Raw genomic sequence first — 23,825 nt, forward strand, 5'->3', positions numbered from 1 at the left:
TACCACTTGAACCTCCGTAAACCAAATGCTCAGGTAATAAATTCTCAGAAACATCATCATTCTCTGATTACGTCTCTTTTGGCAGCAAAGGTGCATTAATTCACAGAATCTTTCATGAGTCAAATGTAAGGGTGTCAAACCTAGGCAATTCCTACAGTCCTTTCAGGTGGGTGTTGGAAGTCTGGGCCAGTAGCCTTTAAGCCTATGGTGTTGGATTGTTGAGCCTTTCGTTTTCTCTCCCAACTGTCTACTGCAAAAAAATTGGGGGTTAGGGAAGCATTGGATGGTTTTGGGAATAATGGGGTGCGCAGGGCTTTTAGAGGCCGAGCACGTTACATTGAGCCTAAGTAGGAACTGACTGCCTGCCTACCACCAGAGACTGGCCAAACCTCAGTGGCACTTTGCAGGCAAAAATTTTGGTACTTTGCTCCCCTCACCTCATTCAGTTCTTTGTAATTTTCTTCAGCCTCATGACCCTTTTCCACCCTGACTTGTCTGTTTGCCCCCAGAGGATCCCTTTTCAGGCCTCCTGCTTCCTTCTCTTTCCGCGCTTAGTCGGGTGCCGGAGCCTGGGGCCTTGGACGGCACTTGGCGCCTGGCTTGGCTAAAATCCCATCCTCCTTTTTTCCTTATCATTCCGTCATTCTCTGCCTGCCACCGAGTTTCTTCCTCCCCGTTGGCACGGTCCCTCCTGCTGTTCGCCCGGCGGCCAGGCGGCTCCAGGAACCACAGGCGGATGCGGCCGCAGGCGAGTGCCACGTCTCCGCTGCCAGCAGGCCAGCGCCTGCGTGGGCCCGGGGGCGGTGCGGGGAGGCGGGATCTGCGCGTGAGCGGCGCGGATGACACCCAATGGGACCTGCAGAAGGCGGCGGCGGCGGCGCGGTGCGCGCCGAGGGGCGGAGCCCGGTGGCAGTTGCTGGCGAGTCCGGGAGGCCGAGAAGGCTGGCGTTGGCTCCGCAGTCGCATACCCTGGGGAGTCGTGTCGGCGTCCTCCTGGCTCCCAAGCCCGCCGATCGCCCCGGAGACTCGTGTGTGCGCGCTCCCGGCCTCGCCCGCTGCTCTGCGTTCGCCGTGTGGACTGTGCGTCCGGCATCATGTGCGGTAAGGGGACCGCGGTCGGGGGGCGTGTTGCGGGCGTTGCTGAAGTGAGGCGCCGGCGGGAGCGGGAGTGTGGAGAGTGAAGTCTGGGTGCTGGGGGCGCGAGCGGGGGCGGGGGTACACCTGGGAGGGCACCTGAGAGGAGGGCGGGCCCTACAGGGGACTTTGGGGGCAAATGAGGCGGCTTCGCGCGGAGAAGGGAACCTAGAGGGAAGAAAAATGTGTATTGAAAAAGGAGAGACGTCTGAGGGAATTGAGGTGTGGAGAGGGATGCCTTCAAAAGAGCCCACCAGGTGAGTGAGGCAACCTGTGGAAGGAACATCATGTGAGGTCTCTTGAACTTATCTTGCATTATTCTAGGATTTATTTTTTAAAAAATATTTATTTTTAGTTGCTCTATTTCGGGCAGGCCCAACAGAAAATACAACTATAGCTAGAGCTACGAGAATGGCTTTACACATGATCTTACTACTTCCTGCCACCCCTGTCTCAACAGAAACCATTGCTAATCAATAACTTGGTAAACGGGTTTACACCCTATCGTCTGGTGGCAGAGGTCCGAAAGTGACTGTGGCGGTAGATCATCGATCATTTATCACTCGCACCCATTTAAAATACTTATGAAAAATACTGGTCTAAAGTATTTAATGAATGTTTTACCTAGAACAGTTAAAACATAAAGTTAAGCCCTATTATTGCATGCTTTGAGACAGGCGTTTTAATATTACCTGAAAGTGTTATTAAAAGGGAGTGACAGAATTGTATCTAAAATGACTGATATGCTGTAAAATTGGTATTGACTTGGCCTTGTCAGTAAAAAGAATTGTGTTTTACCTTTCTTGTTGAAATTTACAACTGATTTTACACCCCTGGAAGAAATAACACTTTTTAAAGGGAAGTGTGATTGTAACTGAATTGAAGCTATCCGGGAAACTTAATTCTTTGTTAGCCTTTTGCAGGAAGAACTGAGCAGGAGGTGGATTGTACTCATTAGTGTAAATTTTTCCTGTATTTAACTTTATGCTAATTTCAGTTTCTGAAAAATGTGGAGCAGATTTAAATTTAGAGCAGATCAAAAAAAAAACCACACCCCAAAACAGAAACACCTATAAATGGCTTGCTGAAATTATTAGAGTAGAGCTGACTTTAAAATCAGTTATACTTTTTCTATGTCTTGTTTGTAGAGTGGTTTTTGCAGAAACACATAATTTAGTTTGGAGCTGTGAAGTAGTGAATTTGCAAACTGGTTAATCTCCAGTGTGCTTCCTGTGGTAATTAACTGTTCCTGAACAAGGAATTGTGTGTCTAGTCAAGTACTTGGCTTTCTGGTTGCAGGTCATTTCATCATGTTGTTCCAGGGGTAAAAAAAAAGTTAGAAGTATTACAAAAGAAAAAAATTCAAATCTGGTTTAGAAAAGGTTCAGATAAGGGCGAGGCTTTTAGGGTGGAGACTAGATGTTTGGAGTTTTTCCTATAGCCACCATCCCCACCTCACAGGGTTTACTGCTAAGGAAACTGTTGGGTTATAAAGAATAAATAACTGGTGTTGGAGACATTTCCAAGGTTCTGGCTTTTAACTCAGACCAGAGTTTTGCATGATTCCAGGAGTAGGGTACAGAATTTGTTTACTCCTTAAGATAAACCTTGAAAGTTAACTGATAAAGAAAACAAGAGTCGGTCTTGATTTTCCTCCCACATCTTAATTATTGAAGTAAAATTTCTAGGCAGAGAAATTGAGTGGGAATGAAATTAAGATGGGAAAATTTAGAAATTTACCTTCTGATTGCCTGCTGCCTACTCAGGTTTTTCTAAAGGATTATTGTTTCAGCATGCAAATGTTGAAACAGAAAAGTGAAGGCTGATAATTCTGTGATAATGTGTTTTCCATTTAAATAGCTGATAAAACTGCCAAGTTTATCAGATTGTTTTGGGTTGTTAAAATCAGAAAAAAAAAGTTCCTGTGGTTAAATTTGGAAAGCAACAGGTTAGACAATACTGAACTGGCATTTTTTATTGGAGGACTTCTTGGGACCTTCGGTGAGCTAATGACAGTTACAAACTTCCCAGAGAAGAACAGTGTATCTATTTTCCAGATTTATCTTCTTATTCTTGGTTCTTTGGAATATATTTTGTCCTTTCTTATTTGTACCACTTTTGGTTTTGGTGAGTGTCATTTATGCTACCCATAGTTTTTAATAATTTTTCTGTTTTTTTTTTTTTATAAACATGGAGTTCCCTTTTGTTTTCTCCTGATTTTTTTTTATTACCAAAAAAATGCTTCATACTTAAATTTAGCTATTGGATTCTGTACTTGTGTCTTCAACACAATTTTCTTCTCCTCAGTAAGGAAAGCATGGTTGATCCTGTTACAGACTTGCAACCACCCTAGGCCCTGCTGACATGTTTCTTTCATTTTAGACAATGCTTAAGAACTAGGTCTCACAGCACAAAAACCTCAGAGTTGACCTGGGCACATAACACATGTGATTTTCATGTTTTCCCCAACCTTCTTGGTATAAAGGTAAACAATACTATTACCAGAGGTATGGGAGAACCTAGTTTTGTTAGAGGCTGTATTGTAGGATAGCCTATGACAGTAAGTCAAACTGGACCATTCTGAATGCCTCTAGACACCATCCCTGGAAGATTGGGTTATACCCTTCTGCTCCGATGGTGTATATAAATGAAACTTTTGTAAATGAGGTCATATTTAAAAGTAGTAATTGGCATGCTATTTAAAAGTATTTTGGAACTTGAATCCTTAAAAGTTTTATGTAATTACATTGTCTGATGGCTTTGTGGGTAACTGAGGGATACTGAGACTGGCTGCTAGGATAAACCATAAAACCAGTACTGTTAGCTTATCCTTAGAAGTCATACTGGATATAAAGTAGTTGTGAAAGAAAAAAATTAATTGCTTAATAAGCATTTCCTCAATTGTGTTCCCTGGAAAGGGAGAATTTAATACTGCTGGCAATGAGCAGTAGAAGGTAGAAAAGAGTTTTATACACACAAGTTGGAGAAATTCTGCGCATGGAGATTCACAATTGGGAAAACTAAAGATTCCATGAAGTTCTTTTTTTTTTTTTACTCATTTTATTATCATTAATCTACAATTACATGAAGAACATTATGGTTACTAGACTGCCCCCTTCACCAACTCCCCCCCCACAAACCTCATTATAGTCACTGTTCATCAGCATGGTAAGGTGCTGTAGACTCACTACTTCTCTTCTCTGTGTTGCACATCCCTCCCTACGCCCCCCCCTACATTATATATGCTAATCATAAGGCCCCCTTTCTGTTTCCCTGCCCTTATACCTCCCTTCCACCCCTCCTGCCCAGTCCCTTTCCCTTTGGTAACCATTAGTCCATTCTTGGGTTCTGTGATTCTGCTGCTGTTTTGTTCCTTCAGTTTTTCTTTGTTCTTATACTCCACATATGAGTGAAATCATTTGGTACTTGTCTTTCTCCGCCTGGCTTATTTCACTGAGCATGATATGCTCTAGCTCCATCCATGTTTTTGCAAATGGTAGGATCTGCTTTTTTCTTAGGGCTGAATAATATTCCATTGTGTATATGTAGCACATCTTCTTTATCCATTCATCTACTGATGAACATTTAGGTTGCTTCCATATCTTGGCTATTGTAAATAGTGCTGCGATAAACATAGGGGTGCACCTGTCTTTTTCAAACTGGAGTGCTGCATTCTAAGGGTAAATTCCTGGAAGTGGAAATCCTGGGTCAAGTGGTATTTCTATTTTGAGCTTTTTGAGAAACCTCCATACTGCTTTCCACAATGGTTGAACTAATTTGCATTCCCACCAGCATTGTAGGAGGGTTCCCCTTTCTCCGCAACCTCGCCAACATTTGTTGTCTGTCTTTTGGATGGTGGCGATCCTTACTGGTGTAAGGTGATATCTCATTGTGGTTTTAATTTGCATTTCTCTGATGACAAGCGACATGGAGCATCTTTTCATGTGTCTGTTGGCCATCTGATTTCTTCTTTGGAGAACTGTCTGATCAGCTCCTCTGCCCATTTTTTAATTGGATTATTTGCTTTTTGTTTGTTGAGGTGCATGAACTCTTTATATATTTTGGATGTCAACCGTTTATCGGATCTGTCACTTATGAATATATTCTCCCATACTGTAGGGTACCTTTTTGTTCTATTGATGGTGTCCTTTGCTGTACAGAAGCTTTTCAGCTTGATATAGTCCCACTTGTTCATTTTTGCTTTTGTTTCCCTTGCCCGGGGAGATATGTTCATGAAGAAGTCGCTCATGTTTATGTCCAAGAGATTTTTGCCTATGTTTTTTTCTAAGAGTTTTATGGTTTTATAACTTAAATTCAGGTCTTTGATCCATTTCAAATTTACTTTTGTGTTTGGGGTTAGACAGTGATCCAGTTTCACTCTCTTACATGTAGCTGTCCAGTTTTGCCAGCACCATCTGTTGAAGAGACTGTCATTTCCCCATTGTGTGTCCATGGCTCCTTTATCATATATTAATTGACCATAAATGTTTGGGTTAGTATCTGGGGTCCTATTCTGTTCCACTGGTCTGTGGCTCTGTTCTTGTGCCAGTACCAAACTGTCTTGATTACTGTGGCTTTGTAGTAGAGCTTAAAGTTGGGGTGTGAGATCCCCCCAGCTTTATTCTTCCTTCTCAGAATTGCTTTGGCTATTTGGGGTCTTTGGTGTTTCCATATGAATTTTTGAACTATTTGTTCTAGTTCGTTGAAGAATGTTGTTGGTAATTTGATAGGGATTGCATCAAATCTGTATATTGCTTTGGGCAGGATGGCCATTTTGACGATATCAATTCTTCCTAGCCAAGAGCATAGGAAGAGTTTCCATTTGTTAATGTCCTCTTTAATTTCTCTTAAGAGTGTCTTATAGTTTACAGGGTATAGGTCTTTCACTTCCTTGTAAGGTTTATTCCTAAGTATTTTATTCTTTTTGATGCAATTGTGAATGGAATTGTTTTCCTGATTTCTCTTTCTATTAGTTCATTGTTAGTGTATAGGAAAGCCACAGATTTCTGTGTGTTAATTTTGTGTCCTGCAACTTTGCTGTATTCCGATATCAGTTCTAGTAGTTTTGGAGTGGAGTCTTTAGGGTTTTTTATGTACAATATCATGTCATCTGCAAATAGTGACAGTTTGACTTCTTCTTTACCAATCTGGATTCCTTGTATTTCTTTGTTTTGTCTAATTGCCGTGACTAAGACCTCCAGTACTATGTTGTATAACTGTGGGGATAGTGGGCATCCCTGTCTTGTTCCCCATCTCAGAGGAAAAGCTTTCAGCTTTTCACTGTTCAGTATGATATTGGCTGTGGGTTTATCATATATGGCCTTTATTATGTTGAGGTACCTGCCCTCTATACCCATTTGGTTGAGAGTTTTTATCATGAATGGATGTTGAATTTTGTCGAATGCTTTTTAAGCATCTAAGGAGGTGATCACGTGGTTTTTGTCCTTCTTTTTGTTTATATGGTGGATGATGTTGATGGATTTTCGGATGTTGTAGCATCCTTGCATCCCTGGGATGAATCCCACTTTGTCCTGGTGTATGATCCTTTTGATGTATTTGTGAATTCGATTTGCTAATATTTTGTTGAGTATTTTTGCATCTACATTCATCAGGGATATTGGTCTGTAATTTTCTTTTTTGGTGGGGTCTTTGACTGGTTTTGGTATTAGGGTGATGTTGGCTTCATAGAATGAGTTTGGGAGTATTCCCTCCTCTTCTATTGTTTGGAAAACTTTAAGGAGCGTGGGAATTATATCTTCTCTGTATGTCTGATAAAATTCCGAGGTAAATCCATCTGGCCCGGGGGTTTTGTTCTTGGGTAGTTTTTTGATTACCACTTCAATTTCTTTGCTGGTAATTGGTTTGTTTAAATTTTGTGTTTCTTCCTTGGTCAGTCTTGGAAGGTTGTATTTTTCTAGAAGGTTGTCCATTTCTTCCAGGTTTTCCAGCTTCTTAGCATATAGGTTTTCATAGTAGTCTCTAATAATTCTTTGTATTTCTGTGGGGTCCTTCGTGATGTTTCCTTTCTCATTTCTGATTCTGTTGATGTGTGTTGATTCTCTTTTTCACTTAATAAGTTTGGCTAGAGGCTTATCTATTTTGTTTATTTTCTCAAAGAACCAGCTCTTGGTTTCATTGATTTTTTTCTATTGTTTTATTCTTCTCAACTTTATTTCTTCTCTGATCTTTATTATGTCCATCCTTCTGCTGACTTTAGGCCTCATTTGTTCTTCTTTTTCCAATTTTGATAATTTTGACGTTAGACTATTCATTTGGGTTTGTTCTTCCTTTTTTAAATATGCCTGGATTGCTATATACTTTCCTCTTAAGACTGCTTTCGTTGCATCACACAGAAGTTGGGGCTTTGTGTTGTTGTCATTTATTTCCATATATTGCTGGATCTCCATTTTAATTTGGTCATTGATCCATTGACTATTTAGGAGTGTGTTGTTAAAGCCTTCATCTGTTTGTGGGCCTTTTTGCTTTCTTGGTACAGTTTATTTCTAGTTTTATACATTTGTGGTCTGAAAAGTTGGTTGGTAGAATTTACGTCTTTTTGAATTTACTGAGGCTCTTTTTGTGGCCTAGTATGTGGTCTATTCTGGAGAATGTTCCATGTGCACTTGAGAAGAATGTGTATCCTGTTGCTTTTGGGTGTAGAGTTCTATAGATGTCTATTAGGTCCATCTGTTCTATTGTGTTGTTCAGTGCCTCTGTGTCCTTACTTATTTTCTGTCTGGTGGATTTGTCCTTTGGAGTGAATGGTGTGTTGAAGTCTCCTAAAATGAATGCATTGCATTCTATTTCCTCCTTTAGTTCTGTTAGTATTTGTTTCACATATGCTGGGGCTCCTGTGTTGGGTACATATATATTTAGAATGGTTATATCCTCTTGTTGGACTGAGCCCTTTATGATTATGTAATGTCCTTCTTTATCTCTTGTTACTATCTTTATTTTGAAGTCTATTTTGTCTGATACTAGTACTGCAACACCTGCTTTTTTCTCCCTATTGTTTGCATGAAATATCTTCTTTCATCCCTTGACTTTTAGTCTGTGTATGTCTTTGGGTTTAAGGTGAGTCTCTTGTAAGCAGCATATAGATGGGTCTTGTTTTTTTATCTATTCTATTACTCTGTGTCTTTTGATTGGTGCATTCAGTCCATTTACATTTAGGGTGATTATCGATAGGTATGTACTTATTGCCATTTCAGGCTTTAGATTTGTGGTTACCAAAGGTTCCAGGTTACTTTCCTTGCTATCTAAGAGTCTAACTTAACTCACTTAGTATGCTGTTACAAACACAATCTAAAGGTTCTTTTCTATTTCTCCTCCTTTTTCTTCCTCCTTCATTCTTTATGTGTTAGGTATCAAATCTGTACTTTTTGCCTATCCCGTGATTGACTTTGAGGATATTTAATTTAATTTTGCCTTTGCTTTGTAATTAGCTGTTCTGCTTTCTTCACTGTGGTTTTCTTATCTCTGGTGACAGCTATTCAACCTTAGGAACACTTCCTTCTATAGCAGTCCCTCCAAAATAGGCTGTAGAGATGGTTTGTGGGAGGTAAATTCTTTCAGCTTTTGCTTATGTGGAAATTGTTTAATCCCTCCTTCAAATTTAAATGATAATCTTGCTGGATAATGTAATCTTGGTTCCAGGCCCTTCTGCTTCATGTCATTAAATACATCATGCCTCTACCTTCTGGCCTTTAAGGTTTCTGCTGAAAAGTCTGATGTTAGCCTGATAGGCTTTCCTTTGTATGTGATCTTATTTCTCTCTCTGGCTGCTTTTAGCAGTCTGTCCTTATCCTTGATCTTTCACATTTTAATTACTATATGTCTTGGTGTTGTCTTACTTGGGTCCCTTGTGTTGGGAGATCTGTGGATCTCCATGGCCTGAGAGACTATCTCTTTCCCCAGATTGGGGAAGTCTTCAGCAACTACCTCCTCAAAGACAATTTCTATCCGTTTCTCTCTCTCTTCTTCTTCTGGTATCCCTATAATGCGAATATTGTTCTGCTTGGATTGGTCACACAGTTCTCTCAATATTCTTTCATTCTTAGAGATCCTTTTTTCTTTGTGCCTCAGCTTCTTTGTATTCCTCTTCTCTATTTTCTATTTCTTTTATTGTCTCCTCACTGTATACCACCTGCTTTTAATACCCTCCATCGTGCTCTTCAGCGATTGGATCTCCGACCTGAATTCTTTCCTGAGTTCTTGGATGTCTTTCCATACCTCCATTAGAATGTTGATGATTTTTATTTTGAACTCCCTTTCAGGAAGAGTCACGAGGTCCATATCATTTAAATCTTTCTCGGGAGTTGTATTAATAATTTTACTCTGGACAGAGTTCCTTTGGTGTTTCATGTTTGTATATGGCGCCCTCTAGTGTCCAGAAGCTCTATTCTGGAGCTGCTCAGCCCCTGAAGCAATGTCGGGGTTCACAGGGGAGCGGTATTGGTGCCTGAGGGGAGGAAAGAGCTGTTCCCCGCCTCCTGGCTGCTGTGCCTGTCTCCACGGAGCCACAGCTCTGGTACGTTACCCCGTTCGGTGAGGTCTGCTCTTTTCTCCAGGTGTGTGCAGTCTGACGCCGCCCTCTTTCCTGTTGCTGTCTCAGGATTAGTTGTGCCAATTAAATTTTCTAATTGTATCCGGTTTTAGGAGGGAGCCTCTGTCTCTCCTCTCACACCTCTATCTTTAATCCTACTCCTCTATGAAGTTCTACAAATAAATCTGTTAACTTTATTTAGTATTTCATGAACTTTTAATTAAGTAATGTTTCTTTTATCCCATCCCTATTTAGCATCCTGCAAAATAGTGTTCTCCTCTTGTGGTTTGGGATTTTGACATTTCAAATACCTACAAAGTGTTAGAAGGTATTTGAAGTGATGGCTTTAAGCTTGGTGCTCTGTTCTTTGGAGAGATGATTAAAATAAGGGAATTACCTTCAAGGAATTGCTGTTGGATTCAAGGAAACAATGACTACACATGCAACAGGTGTAGGTGATAATACACGTACTTTGTTCATTGCCATTTTATAGACAGCAAGAGGAATAAATAGAAATTCAGTGACTGGTTAGGCCAGGAAAATTACAGGTAATGGAGCAGAACTCTTATGTTGAGGAATAGTGCCAGCTAGGAGAGAATTACTGCATTGTGAGGTATACCACTGATGGCATTTACCCAACAGTGAATGGAGTCTTAAATAGGTTGAGAGCTACTGTCAGAAAGGTTTAGTGCCAGGAAAAGAAACCAAAGAAGAGTGGAGGCAGAAGAGTTCCAAAATAGTATATTGTATTGGACCAAGTCTGCAAAAGTAGAAAAAGGTCATTCATGCTTAAAACTGCAGAGAGAAGTTAATTGCATGTGGTATAAATAAGTCATTAGAGAAGTTGCTTGTATGAAGACAGAAGGACCTGAGTTTGTGTTGAGGAGGAGGGCATATATACCAATAAAAGAGAGTATTGTGGAATGAAGTCCCAGATAGAGTTGAAATGTTGAATTCTAGAGCTGCAGTTCTGGACCAAAAGCTATGGAGTTATTGAAGGGTGTCCATTGATTGATTCGTACTCTTAAGCATTGTCTGTAAATTGAATAAAAATTGTTCCAGGTCATTGGATAATAAAAATTAATGCACCATTGTGTGGGATCCTCAAAATATATTGATGTTAACAAAAGGTTCTGAATTTACAAAGTTGAGGAATCACTTAATCAAAGAGTTACAAGGAGGAAAGGCTGACTTCAGGGAAGTAGTATGTGAAATGTGTTTTTCGATTTTGGATTTATATGGAAGGATTAGGCACCCTGGAATGGGTTTGCCCTGAGAGAAGGGGCTGTGTCTTGGAAAACGTGTGGTTCCTGGGGCATTCGATGAGCTTTCTCTGGTCCTTGAAAATCTGGGAGAGAGGGTGTAAATCTTGCCATGGGCTGTACTCGTATCTGCAGCGAGTCCCCAGGTGAACAGTCTTTGGCATGTTGGAACAAGTAGGAAGGTTAAGAGGGTCTGTAAAGCATTAATTATCCTATTAAAATAAATATAAAGGCTTGTCTTGCTAATGGGTTTCAGCCCCGGACAAGTTCACTATGGATTCAGTGGAGATGAAAAAAAAATGATGGTGGAACATTCTTGGGGTGAAAGGGTTATACCCAACTTTATTCCCGCAGTGGCAGGCCTATCACTAGAATCCCACCCGGTCAGAGCAAGTCTGCATGTAGCAAGCTGGGTCTTTGCCACTGGGCCTCTCTACCCCCACTGCAACCATCTGTCCTTGGAGTTGCCACCACTCCAGTCTCTGCTCTCCTGCAGCCATCTAGAGCACTGGGTGGAGCTCTTTATGTAGAGTCAGTGACAATGTATTGCCCACACATGTGTACTGAGCAAGCCGACCAGGGCCAGGTGAGAATTCTGGCCATAGGAACCTTCACTTTCTCCACAAGGCTTCAACTCTGTAAAGTGAAAATCTACCAAAGATAAGAAGGAAGCAGATTTTAAATAATTAAAAAAATGCAAATAATTGAAATTCCTCATTGTCCACTCCATGTAATTTTTTCTTTGTTTTTAGGATTGTAGAAAATATTATTTTAAGTAATATTTCGTCTTTTAAAGGAATCTTACCTGTAGAATGTGCCTCCATAATAATTATGGTGTTGAATATATTTCTGACAAGCATCTAGTTGATGCTATAATTTTAGTTGCAACATTGTTTCAATTTACGAATAGTTAGAAAAACCTCACTCAATAGGGAAATGGTTAGGTAAAATAAGATAAATCTATTATGGAGTAGTATGCAGCCATTGAATAGGGTAGATGTGTGTGTAGTGACGTAAACAGATCTCCATCATCTTAAGTAAAATAAAAAGTACGGAACAGTATATATAGTGTCATCACATTTATGTGTTTAAAAATGCACCTTCTAAAACCATGTACATCTAGATGTTCATGTATATAGGAAAATTCATAGCTGAAGGACTGGGACAGTTGGTATGAGAGTGATGGTGGTTATCTACTCTGTGTGAAGGTATATAGAGGAGATTATCACAATTCTGTAGGATTTGTGGAATTTGAATCTAACGATGTTAATGAGTTAATTGTAACTTGCATTATAAGAAAAATTTAATGAAAGTTAAGTGACATTGTAGATAGGTTTTGATTCAGAAAGTAAAAAATTTAGACAATGAATCTGAACACTTATCACTGATGAATTATAATGTTTAAGGTCTCAAAATACCTTGTCAAGTGAAAAAATATGTAAAAGTAAAATTTATTCATAAAGGACATAAATTCATCCAGGCATAGGAACTTAAACGATTTGCTTAGTCAGCTAAGTTGTATTTGGTTTTCATTTCAATGAAGTTTTAATAGTTTTTACTTAACAACTGGATTGCTTTCAACCAGGTGTGCCAAGTCTATGATCCATGTTGTCTGATTATTTTGTTAAGCAAGGTGCTCATAAGTGTTTCTATATCATTGAATTTAAGTTGCAATTTTCTGAGAATGATGCTTGTAGGTACAAGGATCCACTTCAGTTAGGGAGCTATTACTCTAAGTATATTCCATTAATAAGAAAACTTAGGTTTTGGGAGGACATGCTGATTTGGGAGCAGAAAATCACCTGTGCTTCATACAACACTGTGTGGTATTGGGGCAATTGCTGAAGAGCAGTGGAGAATTGATTTTTAGGTTGTTAGAGTTACTTTAAGCAGAACTGTTTATAGAAGAGTTGATAAAACAAGTGAAAGACCTGAAATAGGGATCATTCTAGTGATTTCTGCTCTAATAAAGCACCGTTTTGTGTTATGAATGCCTCCCTTGTGAATATGCCCTGCATGCCTGATTGGTTATTTGTCATTATATTTTCCCAGCTACCCCAGTATTTACAGATAATGCACTAATCTCAACCGGTGGACTGCTGTGGGTCAACAGTCTTGTCAGGGAGCTAGTCTAAAAAATTTATAGATCCAGCTTCTCTTTTACCTGCCCTTTTCCTAACCAGGAATGACTTGGGTTGATCCCTTTTTTTACTTCTCCCAGCTCTTTTACTTTGATCTTAGGAAATTTCTCTACATGTGTCATCCTTTTCTTCCTTTTGGCTCCTACCCAGTTATGTAAGGAGAAATGTTGCTTGAGTTTTAGTACTCTTCCTTTTCCTTTTCTTTGTTCCAACAGTGAACCAAAAAATGACAGTAATTATTAGGCATAATCATAGTGCTTCCTATCAAGAAAAAAGCAGTTTCTGAATTGGAGCATGATATATGTTATTTCATTGCACCTAAGATGCCACTGATTGGGAAATGCACCCTTATTATAGACCACAAGGAAAGAAAATATGAATGTCTTAAAATCAGTATTGTCAGTATTTAGAGCCCTGAAAGTAGTCTGAAGATGCTTTCAGACAATTAAAGGCTAAGTGATCTGATTATCTTTACCTTAAACCAGTGATGAATCTTAGTATCACTAATAGGGGACCAACACAACATAAAATAGATAACGTACATGTAAATAATTCTTGCCTTCCATTTTTAACCTACTCAGTCAAGCCTTTAGATCTATTGTCCAGTTTATAGGAAATACAAGGAGTAGAGAAACTAGTTAGACTACACTATATGGAAACAAGACACAGCCAGAAGATAACACACTCAGTAAGAAAATTGGCCCTGGAATGTCAAAAGTCAGTGTCCTGAGGAAAACAGGGCAGTTGGGGAGGCCATTCTGGATTCAGAGAGACTTTTGAGGCGTAACAATCAAATGTGAGGTGTGATCCTATATTATATTCAAGAATGAGCAAATCAGCTTATAGAAGACTTTTTTTTTTTTAATAATAGGGAAATTTGAACATGAACATTGTATTAGATGGTCTTAGAGCATTATTTGGTTAGGTGTGATGATAATACAGTTTTGGAGAAAAATGTCCTCATATTTTATGTTACTTTGCTTTTATTCTGTTAAGCAATAAAATAAAAAAATAAAAGCAATTTGCTTTTTTTTTTTTTTATTTTTATTTTTTTATTTTTTATTTTTTTTATTTTTTTAGATAATTATTTTTTATTGAAGGGTAGTTGACACACAGTATTACATTACATTAGTTTCAGGTGTACAACACAGTGATTCAACATTTATATACATGATAATTCTAGGTACCAGCTATCACCATACCAAGTTGTTACAATATTTTGACTATATTCCTTATGCTATACATTACATCCCGGTTACTTATTTATTTTACAATTGGAAGTGTGTACTTTTTTTTGGTTGTTGTTGTTAGGGCATCTCTCATATTTATTGATCAAATGGTTGTTAACAACAATAAAATTCTGTATAGGGGAGTCAATGCTCAATGCACAATCATTAATCCACCCCAAGCCTAATTTTCGTCAGTCTCCAATCTTCTGAGACATAATAAACAAGTTCTTACATGGAGAACAAATTCTTACATAGTGAATAAGTTACATGGTGAACAGTACAAGGGCAGTCATCACAGAAACTTTTGGTTTTGCTCATGCATTATGAACTATAAACAGTCAGTTCAAATATGAATACACATTTGATTTTTATACTTGATTTATATGTGGATACCACATTTCTCTCTTTATTATTTTTAATAAGATGCTGAAGTGGTAGGTAGATACAACATAAAGGTAGAAAACATAGTTTAGTGTTGTAAGAGAGCAAATGTAGATGATCAGGTGTGTGCCTGTAGACTATGTGTTAATCCAAGCTAGACAAGGGCAATAAAACATCCACATATGCAGAAGATTTCTCTCAGAACAGGGGGGGTGAGGTTCTAAGCCTCACCTCTGTTGATCCCCAATTTCTCACCTGATGACCCCCCTGCGACTGTGCCTGTCTTAGGTTGTTCCTCCCTTGAGGAATCTTACCCGTCTCTGGCTAACCAGTCATCTTCCGGGGCCATACAGGGAAATGTTAAGTTGGTAAGTGAGAGAGAAGCCTTATTGTTTGAAATGGTTAGCTTTTTATTTCTTTGCATATTTATGCCCTGTGGCTTCTATGCCCAGCATTTGTCTTGAGGTATCTTTACCACTTGGAGGAGTTATGATACTCGGTAAATTTGATATGAGGCACGAATTCTATTTAAGAATTCTTTGTAATTAGGAAGGAAGAAGAAAATCTATAGAAGTAGCAGGTGGGAGAAAACATGGGAAGATTGATTATTTCTTTGACATATCTTCTTGTAGAGTAACTTCAGCATGTATATATTTTAAGCTACTACTTAAATTGCGCACACACATTAACATAATAGGAGTATAGTTACATAACCAAAGCATACCTGTAATTACCAGCCATCTCCAGTGAAACCAAGAAAACCAGTTAGGCACCCTAGGCATTTGTGAAAACTTATCTATGATATGGTGGATATTGTCCAACTGAACTTGAACAGTCTGAGAGAAATCAGACAAATTAAAACAACCCATTCCTGGGCACTGTTCACATCCCATATGTTCTTTTAACAGTAAATAGTCTGTAGTTGTAAGATTTTGGAGCGCTACAATTTGCACTTCTCCTAATTCTTGGTTGAGTTCCAACAGTATAGATCCAGTCAAATTTGTTGTTTTACTGTATGCACAGGCCAGCTTAGATATCTCCTTCATTCCCATGGCAAGTCCAGGAGCTGGTGGGATGAGTGCATCTACAGCTGTAGCAGTGCGTGGATCTTTGTTGGGGTTTTTTGATGATCATCTTCTGGCATGAGTCTTCCCGAGAGTGCTGATGTTGGAAGTTCTCTTTCATATCGTTTCTTAGTTCATTTTCGGGGTAGCCAAATTAGGCTTTGATCCTCTGTATAAACACAAACAGACCCTTTGCCTACACTTTTATATGCCCTTTATACCCTTGTGTAGGACTCATTAGAGGTCACCACATAGGAACTGCATTTTTTTTTTTTAATCATTAATCTACACTTACATGACGAATACTTTGTTTACTAGGCTCTCCCCTATACCAGGTCCCCCCTATATACTCCTTTACAGTCACTGTCCATCAGCGTAGCAACCTGTTGTAGAATCACTACTTGTCTTCTCTGTGTTGTACAGCCCTCCCCTTTCTCCCACCCCGCTATGGATGCTAATCTTTTTTTTTTTTTTTTTTTTTTTTTTCTTTTTTTTTTTTTTTTTTTTTTTTTAGATAATTATTTTTTATTGAAGGGTAGTTGACACACAGTATTACATTACATTAGTTTCAGGTGTACAACACAGTGATTCAACATTTATATACATGATAATTCTAAGTACCAGCTATCACCATACCAAGTTGTTACAATATTTTGACTATATTCCTTATGCTATACATTACATCCCGGTTGCTTATTTATTTTACAATTGGAAGTGTGTACTTTTTCTTGGTTGTTGTTGTTAGGGCATCTCTCATTTTTATTGATCAAATGGTTGTTAACAACAATAAAATTCTGTATAGGGGAGTCAATGCTCAATGCACAATCATTAATCCACCCCAAGCCTAATTTTCGTCAGTCTCCAATCTTCTGAAGCATAACGAACAAGTTCTTACATGGAGAACAAATTCTTACATAGTGAATAAGTTACATGGTGAACAGTACAAGGGCAGTCATCACAGAAACTTTTGGTTTTGCTCATGCATTATGAACTATAAACAGTCAGTTCAAATATGAATACACATTTGATTTTTATACTTGATTTATATGTGGATACCACATTTCTCTCTTTATTATTTTTAATAAGATGCTGAAGTGGTAGGTAGATACAACATAAAGGTAGAAAACATAGTTTAGTGTTGTAAGAGAGCAAATGTAGATGATCAGGTGTGTGCCTGTAGACTATGTGTTAATCCAAGCTAGACAAGGGCAATAAAACATCCACATATGCAGAAGATTTCTCTCAGAACAGGGGGGGTGAGGTTCTAAGCCTCACCTCTGTTGATCCCCAATTTCTCACCTGATGACCCCCCAGCGACTGTGCCTGTCTTAGGTTGTTCCTCCCTTGAGGAATCTTACCCGTCTCTGGCTAACCAGTCATCTTCCGGGGCCACACAGGGAAATGTTAAGTTGGTAAGTGAGAGAGAAGCCTTATTGTTTGAAATGGTTAGCTTTTTATTTCTTTGCATATTTATGCCCTGTGGCTTCTATGCCCAGCATTTGTCTTGAGGTATCTTTACCACTTGGAGGAGTTATGATACTCGGTAAATTTGATATGAGGCACGAATTCTATTTAAGAATTCGTTGTAATTAGGAAGGAAGAAGAAAAGCTATAGAAGTAGCAGGCGGGAGAAAACATGGGAAGATTGATTATTTCTTTGACATATCTTCTTGTAGAGTAACTTCAGCATGTATATATTTTAAGCTACTACTTAAATTGCGCACACACATTAACATAATAGGAGTATAGTTACATAACCAAAGCATACCTGTAATTACCAGCCATCTCCAGTGAAACCAAGAAAACCAGTTAGGCACCCTAGGCATTTGTGAAAACTTATCAATGATATGATGGTTATTATCTAACTGAATTTGAATAGTTTGAGAAAAATCAGACAAATTAAAACAACCCATTCCTGGGCACTGTTCACATCCCATATGTTCTTTTAACAGTAAATAGTCTGTAGTTGTAAGATTTTGGAGCGCTACAATTTGCACTTCTCCTAATTCTTGGTTGAGTTCCAACAGTATAGATCCAGTCAAATTTGTTGTTTTACTGTATGCACAGGCCAGCTTAGATATCTCCTTCATTCCCATGGCAAGTCCAGGAGCTGGTGGGATGAGTGCATCTACAGCTGTAGCAGTGCGTGGATCTTTGTTGGGGTTTTTTGATGATCATCTTCTGGCATGAGTCTTCCCGAGAGTGCTGATGTTGGAAGTTCTCTTTCATATCGTTTCTTAGTTCATTTTCGGGGTAGCCAAATTAGGCTTTGATCCTCTGTATAAACACAAACAGACCCTTTGCCTACACTTTTATATGTCCTTTATATTATTGTGTAGAACTCATTAGAGGTCACCACATAGGAACTGCATTTTTTTTTTTTTTTTTAATCATTAATCTACACTTACATGACGAATACTTACGAATACTTTGTTTACTAGGCTCTCCCCTATACCAGGTCCCCCCTATATACTCCTTTACAGTCACTGTCCATCAGCGTAGCAACCTGTTGTAGAATCACTACTTGTCTTCTCTGTGTTGTACAGCCCTCCCCTTTCTCCCACCCCGCTATGGATGCTAATCTTAATACCCCCCTACTTCTCCCCCCCTTATCCCTCCCTACCCACCCATCCTCCCCAGTCCCTTTCCCTTTGGTACCTGTTAGTCCATTCTTGAGTTCTGTGATTCTGCTGCTGTTTTGTTCCTTCAGTTTTTCCTTTGTTCTTATATTCCACAGATGAGTGAAATCATTTGGTATTTCTCTTTCTCTGCTTGGCTTGTTTCACTGAGCAAAATACCCTCCAGCTCCATCCATGTTGCTGCAAATGGTTGGATTTGCCCTTTTCTTATGGCTGAGTAGTATTCCATTGTGTATATGTACCACATCTTCTTTATCCATTCATCTATCGATGGACATTTAGGTTGCTTCCAATTCTTGGCTATTGTAAATAGTGCTGCGATAAACATAGGGGTGCACTGATCTTTCTCATACTTGATTGCTGCATTCTTAGGGTAAATTCCTAGGAGTGCAATTCCTGGGTCAAATAGTAAGTCTGTTTTGAGCATTTTGATGTACCTCCATACTGCTTTCCACAATGGTTGAACAAGTTTACATTCCCACCAGCAGTGTAGGAGGGTTCCCCTTTCTCCACAGCCTCGCCAACATTTGTTGTTGTTTGTCTTTTGGATGGCAGCCATCCTTACTGGTGTGAGGTGATACCTCATTGTAGTTTTAATTTGCATTTCTCTGATAATTAGCGATGTGGAGCATCTTTTCATGTGTCTGTTGGCCATCTGTATTTCTTTTTTGGAGAACCGTCTGTTCAGTTCCTTTGCCCATTTTTTAATTGGGTTATTTGTTTTTTGTTTGTTGAGGCGTGTGAGCTCTTTATATATTCTGGACGTCAAGCCTTTATCGGATGTGTCATTTTCAAAGATATTCTCCCATACTGTAGGGTTCCTTTTTGTTCTATTGATGGTGTCTTTTGCTGTACAGAAGCTTTTCAGCTTAATATAGTCCCACTTGTTCATTTTTGCTGTTGTTTTCCTTGCCCGGGGAGATATGTTCAAGAAGAGGTCACTCATGTTTATGTCTAAGAGGTTTGTGCCTATGTTTTCTTCCAAGAGTTTAATGGTTTCATGACTTACATTCAGGTCTTTGATCCATTTTGAGTTTACTTTTGTATATGGGGTTAGACGATGGTCCAGTTTCATTCTCCTACATGTAGCTGTCCAGTTTTGCCAGCACCATCTGTTGAAGAGACTGTCATTTCGCCATTGTATGTCCATGGCTCCTTTATCAAATATTAATTGACCATATATGTCTGAGTTAATGTCTGGATTGTCTAGTCTGTTCCATTGGTCTGTGGCTCTGTTCTTGTGCCAGTACCAAATTGTCTTGATTACTATGGCTTTATAATAGAGCTTGAAGTTGGGGAGTGAGATCCCCCCTACTTTATTCTTCTTTCTCAGGATTGCTTTGGCTATTCGGGGTCTTTGGTGGTTCCATATGAATTTTTGAATTATTTGTTCCAGTTCATTGAAGAATGTTGCTGGTAGTTTCATAGGGATTGCATCAAATCTGTATATTGCTTTGGGCAGGATGGCCATTTTGACGATATTAATTCTTCCTAGCCATGAGCATGGGATGCGTTTCCATCTGTTAGTGTCCCCTTTAATTTCTTTTAAGAGTGACTTGTAGTTTTCAGAATATAAGTCTTTCACTTCTTTGGTTAGGTTTATTCCTAGGTATTTTATTTTTTTTGATGCAATTGTGAATGGAGTTGTTTTCCTGATTTCTCTTTCTGTTGGTTCATTGTTGGTATATAGGAAAGCCACAGATTTCTGTGTGTTGATTTTGTATCCTGCAACTTTGCTGTATTCCGATATCAGTTCTAGTAGTTCTGGGGTGGAGTCTTTAGGGTTTTTTATGTACAGTATCATGTCATCTGCAAATAGTGACAGTTTGACTTCTTCTTTGCCAATCTGGATTCCTTGTATTTTTTTGTTTTGTCTGATTGCCGTGGCTAGGACCTCTAGTACAATGTTAAATAACAGTGGGGAGAGTGGGCATCCCTGTCTAGTTCCCGATCTCAGCGGAAATGGTTTCAGCTTCTCGCTATTCAGTATAATGTTGGCTGTGGGTTTTTCATAGATGGCCTTTATTATGTTGAGGTACTTGCCCTCTATTCCCATTTTGCTGAGAGTTTTTATCATGAATGGATGTTGAACTTTGTCAAATGCTTTTTCAGCATCTATGGAGATGATCATGTGGTTTTTGTCTTTCTTTTTGTTGATGTGGTGGATGATATTGATGGACTTTCGAATGTTGTGCCATCCTTGCATCCCTGGGATGAATCCCACTTGGTCATGGTGTACGATGGTTTTGATGTATTTTTGAATTCGGTTTGCTAAAATTTTGTTGAGTATTTTTGCGTCTACGTTCATCAGGGATATTGGTCTGTAGTTTTCTTTTTTGGTGGTGTCTTTGCCTGGTTTTGGTATTAGGGTGATGTTAGCTTCATAGAATGAGTTTGGGAGTATCCCCTCCTCTTCTATTTCTTGGAAAACTTTAAGGAGAATGGGTATTATGTCTTCCCTGTATGTCTGATAAAATTCCGAGGTAAATCCATCTGGCCCGGGAGTTTTGTTCTTTGGTAGTTTTTTGATTACTGCTTCAATTTCGTTGCTGGTAATTGGTCTGTTTAGATTTTCTGTTTCTTTTTGGGTCAGTCTTGGAAGGTTGTATTTTTCTAGGAAGTTGTCCATTTCTCCTAGGTTTCCCAGCTTGTTAGCATATAGGTTTTCATAGTAGTCTCTAATAATTCTTTGTATTTCTGCGGGATCTGTTGTGATTTTTCCTTTCTCATTTCTGATACTGTTGATTTGTGTTGACTCTCTTTTCCTCTTAATAAGTCTGGCTAGAGGCTTATCTATTTTGTTTATTTTCTCGAAGAACCAGCTCTTGGTTTCATTGATTTTTGCTATTGTTTTATTCTTCTCAATTTTATTTATTTCTTCTCTGATCTTTATTATGTCCCTCCTTCTGCTGACCTTAGGCCTCATTTGTTCTTCTTTTTCCAATTTTGATAGTTGTGACATTAGACCATTCATTTGGGATTGCTCTTCCTTTTTTAAATATGCTTGGAGTGCTATATACTTTCCTCTTAAGACTGCTTTTGCTGCGTCCCACAGAAGTTGGGGCTTAGTGTTGTTGTTGTCATTTGTTTCCATATATTGCTGGATCTCCATTTTGATTTGGTCATTGATCCATTGATTATTTAGGAGCGTGTTGTTTAGCCTCCATGTGTTTGTGAGCCTTTTTGCTTTCTTTGAACAGTTTATTTCTAGTTTAATGCCTTTGTGGTCTGAAAAGTTGGTTGGTAGGATTTCAATCTTTTGGAATTTACTGAGGCTCTTTTTGTGTCCTAGTATGTGGTCTATTCTGGAGAATGTTCCATGTGCACTTGAGAAGAACGTGTATCCTGTTGCTTTTGGATGTAGAGTTCTGTAGATGTCTATTAGGTCCATCTGTTCTAGTGTGTTGTTCAGTGCCTCTGTGTCCTTACTTATTTTCTGTCTGGTGGATCTGTCCTTTGGAGTGAGTGGTGTGTTGAAGTCTCCTAGAATGAATGCATTGCATTCTATTTCCTCCTTTAGTTCTGTTAATATTTGTTTCAGGTATGTTGGTGCTCCTGTATTGGGTGCATATATATTTATAATGGTTATATCCTCTTGATGGACTGAGCCCTTTATCATTATGTAATGTCCTTCTTTGTCTTTTGTTACTTTCTTTATTTTGAAGTCTGTTTTGTCTGATACCAGAATTGCAACACCTGCTTTCTTCTCTCTGTTGTTTGCTTGAAATATCTTTTTCCATCCCTTGACTTTAAGTCTGTGCGCGTCTTTGGGTTTGAGGTGAGTCTCTTGTAAGCAGCATATGGATGGATCTTGCTTTTTTATCCATTCTATTACTCTGTGTCTTTTGATTGGTGCATTCAGTCCATTTACATTTAGGGTGATTATTGAAAGGTATGAATTTATTGCCATTGCAGGCTTTAAGTTTGTGGTTACCAAAGGTTTAGGGTTAGCTTCTTTACTGTCTTACTGTCTAACTTAACTCGCTTGTTGAGCTATTATAAACACAATCTGATGATTCTTTATTTCTCTCCCTTCTTATTCCTCCTCCTCCCTTCTTCATATGTTGGGTGTTTTGTTGTGTGCTCTTTTTAGGAGTGCTCCCATCTAGAGCAGTCCCTGTAGGATGCCCTGTAGAGGTGGTTTGTGGGAGGCAAATTCCCTCAACTTTTGCTTGTCTGGGAATTGTTTAATCCCTCCTTCATATTTAAATGATATTCGTGCTGGATACAGTAGTCTTGGTTCGAGGCCCTTCTGTTTCATTGCATTAAGTATATCATGCCATTCTCTTCTGGCCTGTAGGGTTTCTGTTGAGAAGTCTGATGATAGCCTGATGGGTTTTCCTTTGTAGGTAACCTTTTTTTTCTCTCTGGCTGCTTGTAATACTTTGTCCTTGTCTTTGATCTTTGCCATTTTAATTATTATGTGTCTTGGTGTTGCCCTCCTTGGATCCCTTGTCATGGGAGTTCTGTGTACCTCTGTGGTCTGAGAGGCCATTTCTTCCCCTAGTTTGGGTAAATTTTCAGCAATTATTTCTTCAAAGACATTTTCTATCCCCTTTTCTCTCTCTACTTCTTCTGGAATGCCTATGATTCTTATATTATTCCTTTTATATTGATCACTCAGCTCTCTTAAAATTCTTTCATTCCTGGAGATCCTTTTATCTCTCTCTGCATCAGCTTCTCTGCGTTCCTGTTCTCTGTTTTCTAGTCCATTAATGGTCTCTTGCATCTCGTCCATTCTGTTTTGAAGTCCTTCCAGAGCTTGTTTTATTTCTGAATTCTCCTTCCTTAGTTCTTGCATATTTCTCTGCAAGTCCATCAGCATGGTTATGACTTTTGTTTTGAATTCTTTTTCAGGTAGACTGGCTAAATCTATCTCCCCAGATTCCTTCTCAGGGGAAGATGTAGCAGATGCTGAAGCTGTCTGGGTTAGTCTTGTCTGGATCATATTTTTTTGCCTTTTCATGTTGACAGGTGCTATTGACTGTCAGCTGGGAGGGCCAAAATTTTCACTTACTACTGGCCTTTCTTTACTGGGGCAACTGCGACCCCTAGTGGCTTGTGTTGGGTAATTGCGTGTAGAGTGGGTCTTTGTGTCTTGCCTGGCCGGGAGGGAGAAATTTCCCTTTCTGTGGGCGGAATTTGTCTCAGGCTGCTTCTCTGCTTTCGCAGCGCCCGGTGGGGTGATGGATGGGGGGGCTGCTTGACTGTTTGCCTCCGTGAGGGGTCTCAGAGCTGTTGCCCAGGGGGTTAGTGCACCCGGTTTTCCCTGTAATTTCCAGCTGCTGTACTGTGACCTGGGTTGTTTCCGTCAAGCTGTTAAGTCCCTGTCCCTTTAAGACTTTCAAAAAGCCCCCGCTTTTCTTTGTCACAGGGGCATCAGCTTCAGCACCCGCTCAGAGGTCTTACTCCCTGTTCCCCCAGTATCCA

The 23,825-nt window shown here is 39.2% G+C and overlaps 1 protein-coding gene across 2 annotated transcripts in view; it reads left to right on the forward strand.

Moving 5' to 3' along the window:
* The first annotated feature begins 824 nt into the window (after positions 1 to 824).
* The window catches only part of GFPT1 (glutamine--fructose-6-phosphate transaminase 1), a 101,398-nt gene continuing 78,397 nt past the window's right edge, over positions 825 to 23,825 (forward strand). For both annotated transcript variants that reach the window (XM_036908240.2, XM_036908241.2), the window contains exon 1: positions 825 to 1,101. In XM_036908240.2, coding sequence (XP_036764135.2) covers positions 840 to 1,101 — 262 coding nt within the window. In that variant the 5' untranslated portion in view covers positions 825 to 839. The remainder of the gene's footprint in view (positions 1,102 to 23,825) is intronic.

The sequence above is a fragment of the Manis pentadactyla genome, chromosome 2 (genome assembly GCF_030020395.1).
Source record: "Manis pentadactyla isolate mManPen7 chromosome 2, mManPen7.hap1, whole genome shotgun sequence".
In the NCBI taxonomy this organism is placed as follows: Eukaryota; Metazoa; Chordata; class Mammalia; order Pholidota; family Manidae; genus Manis; species Manis pentadactyla.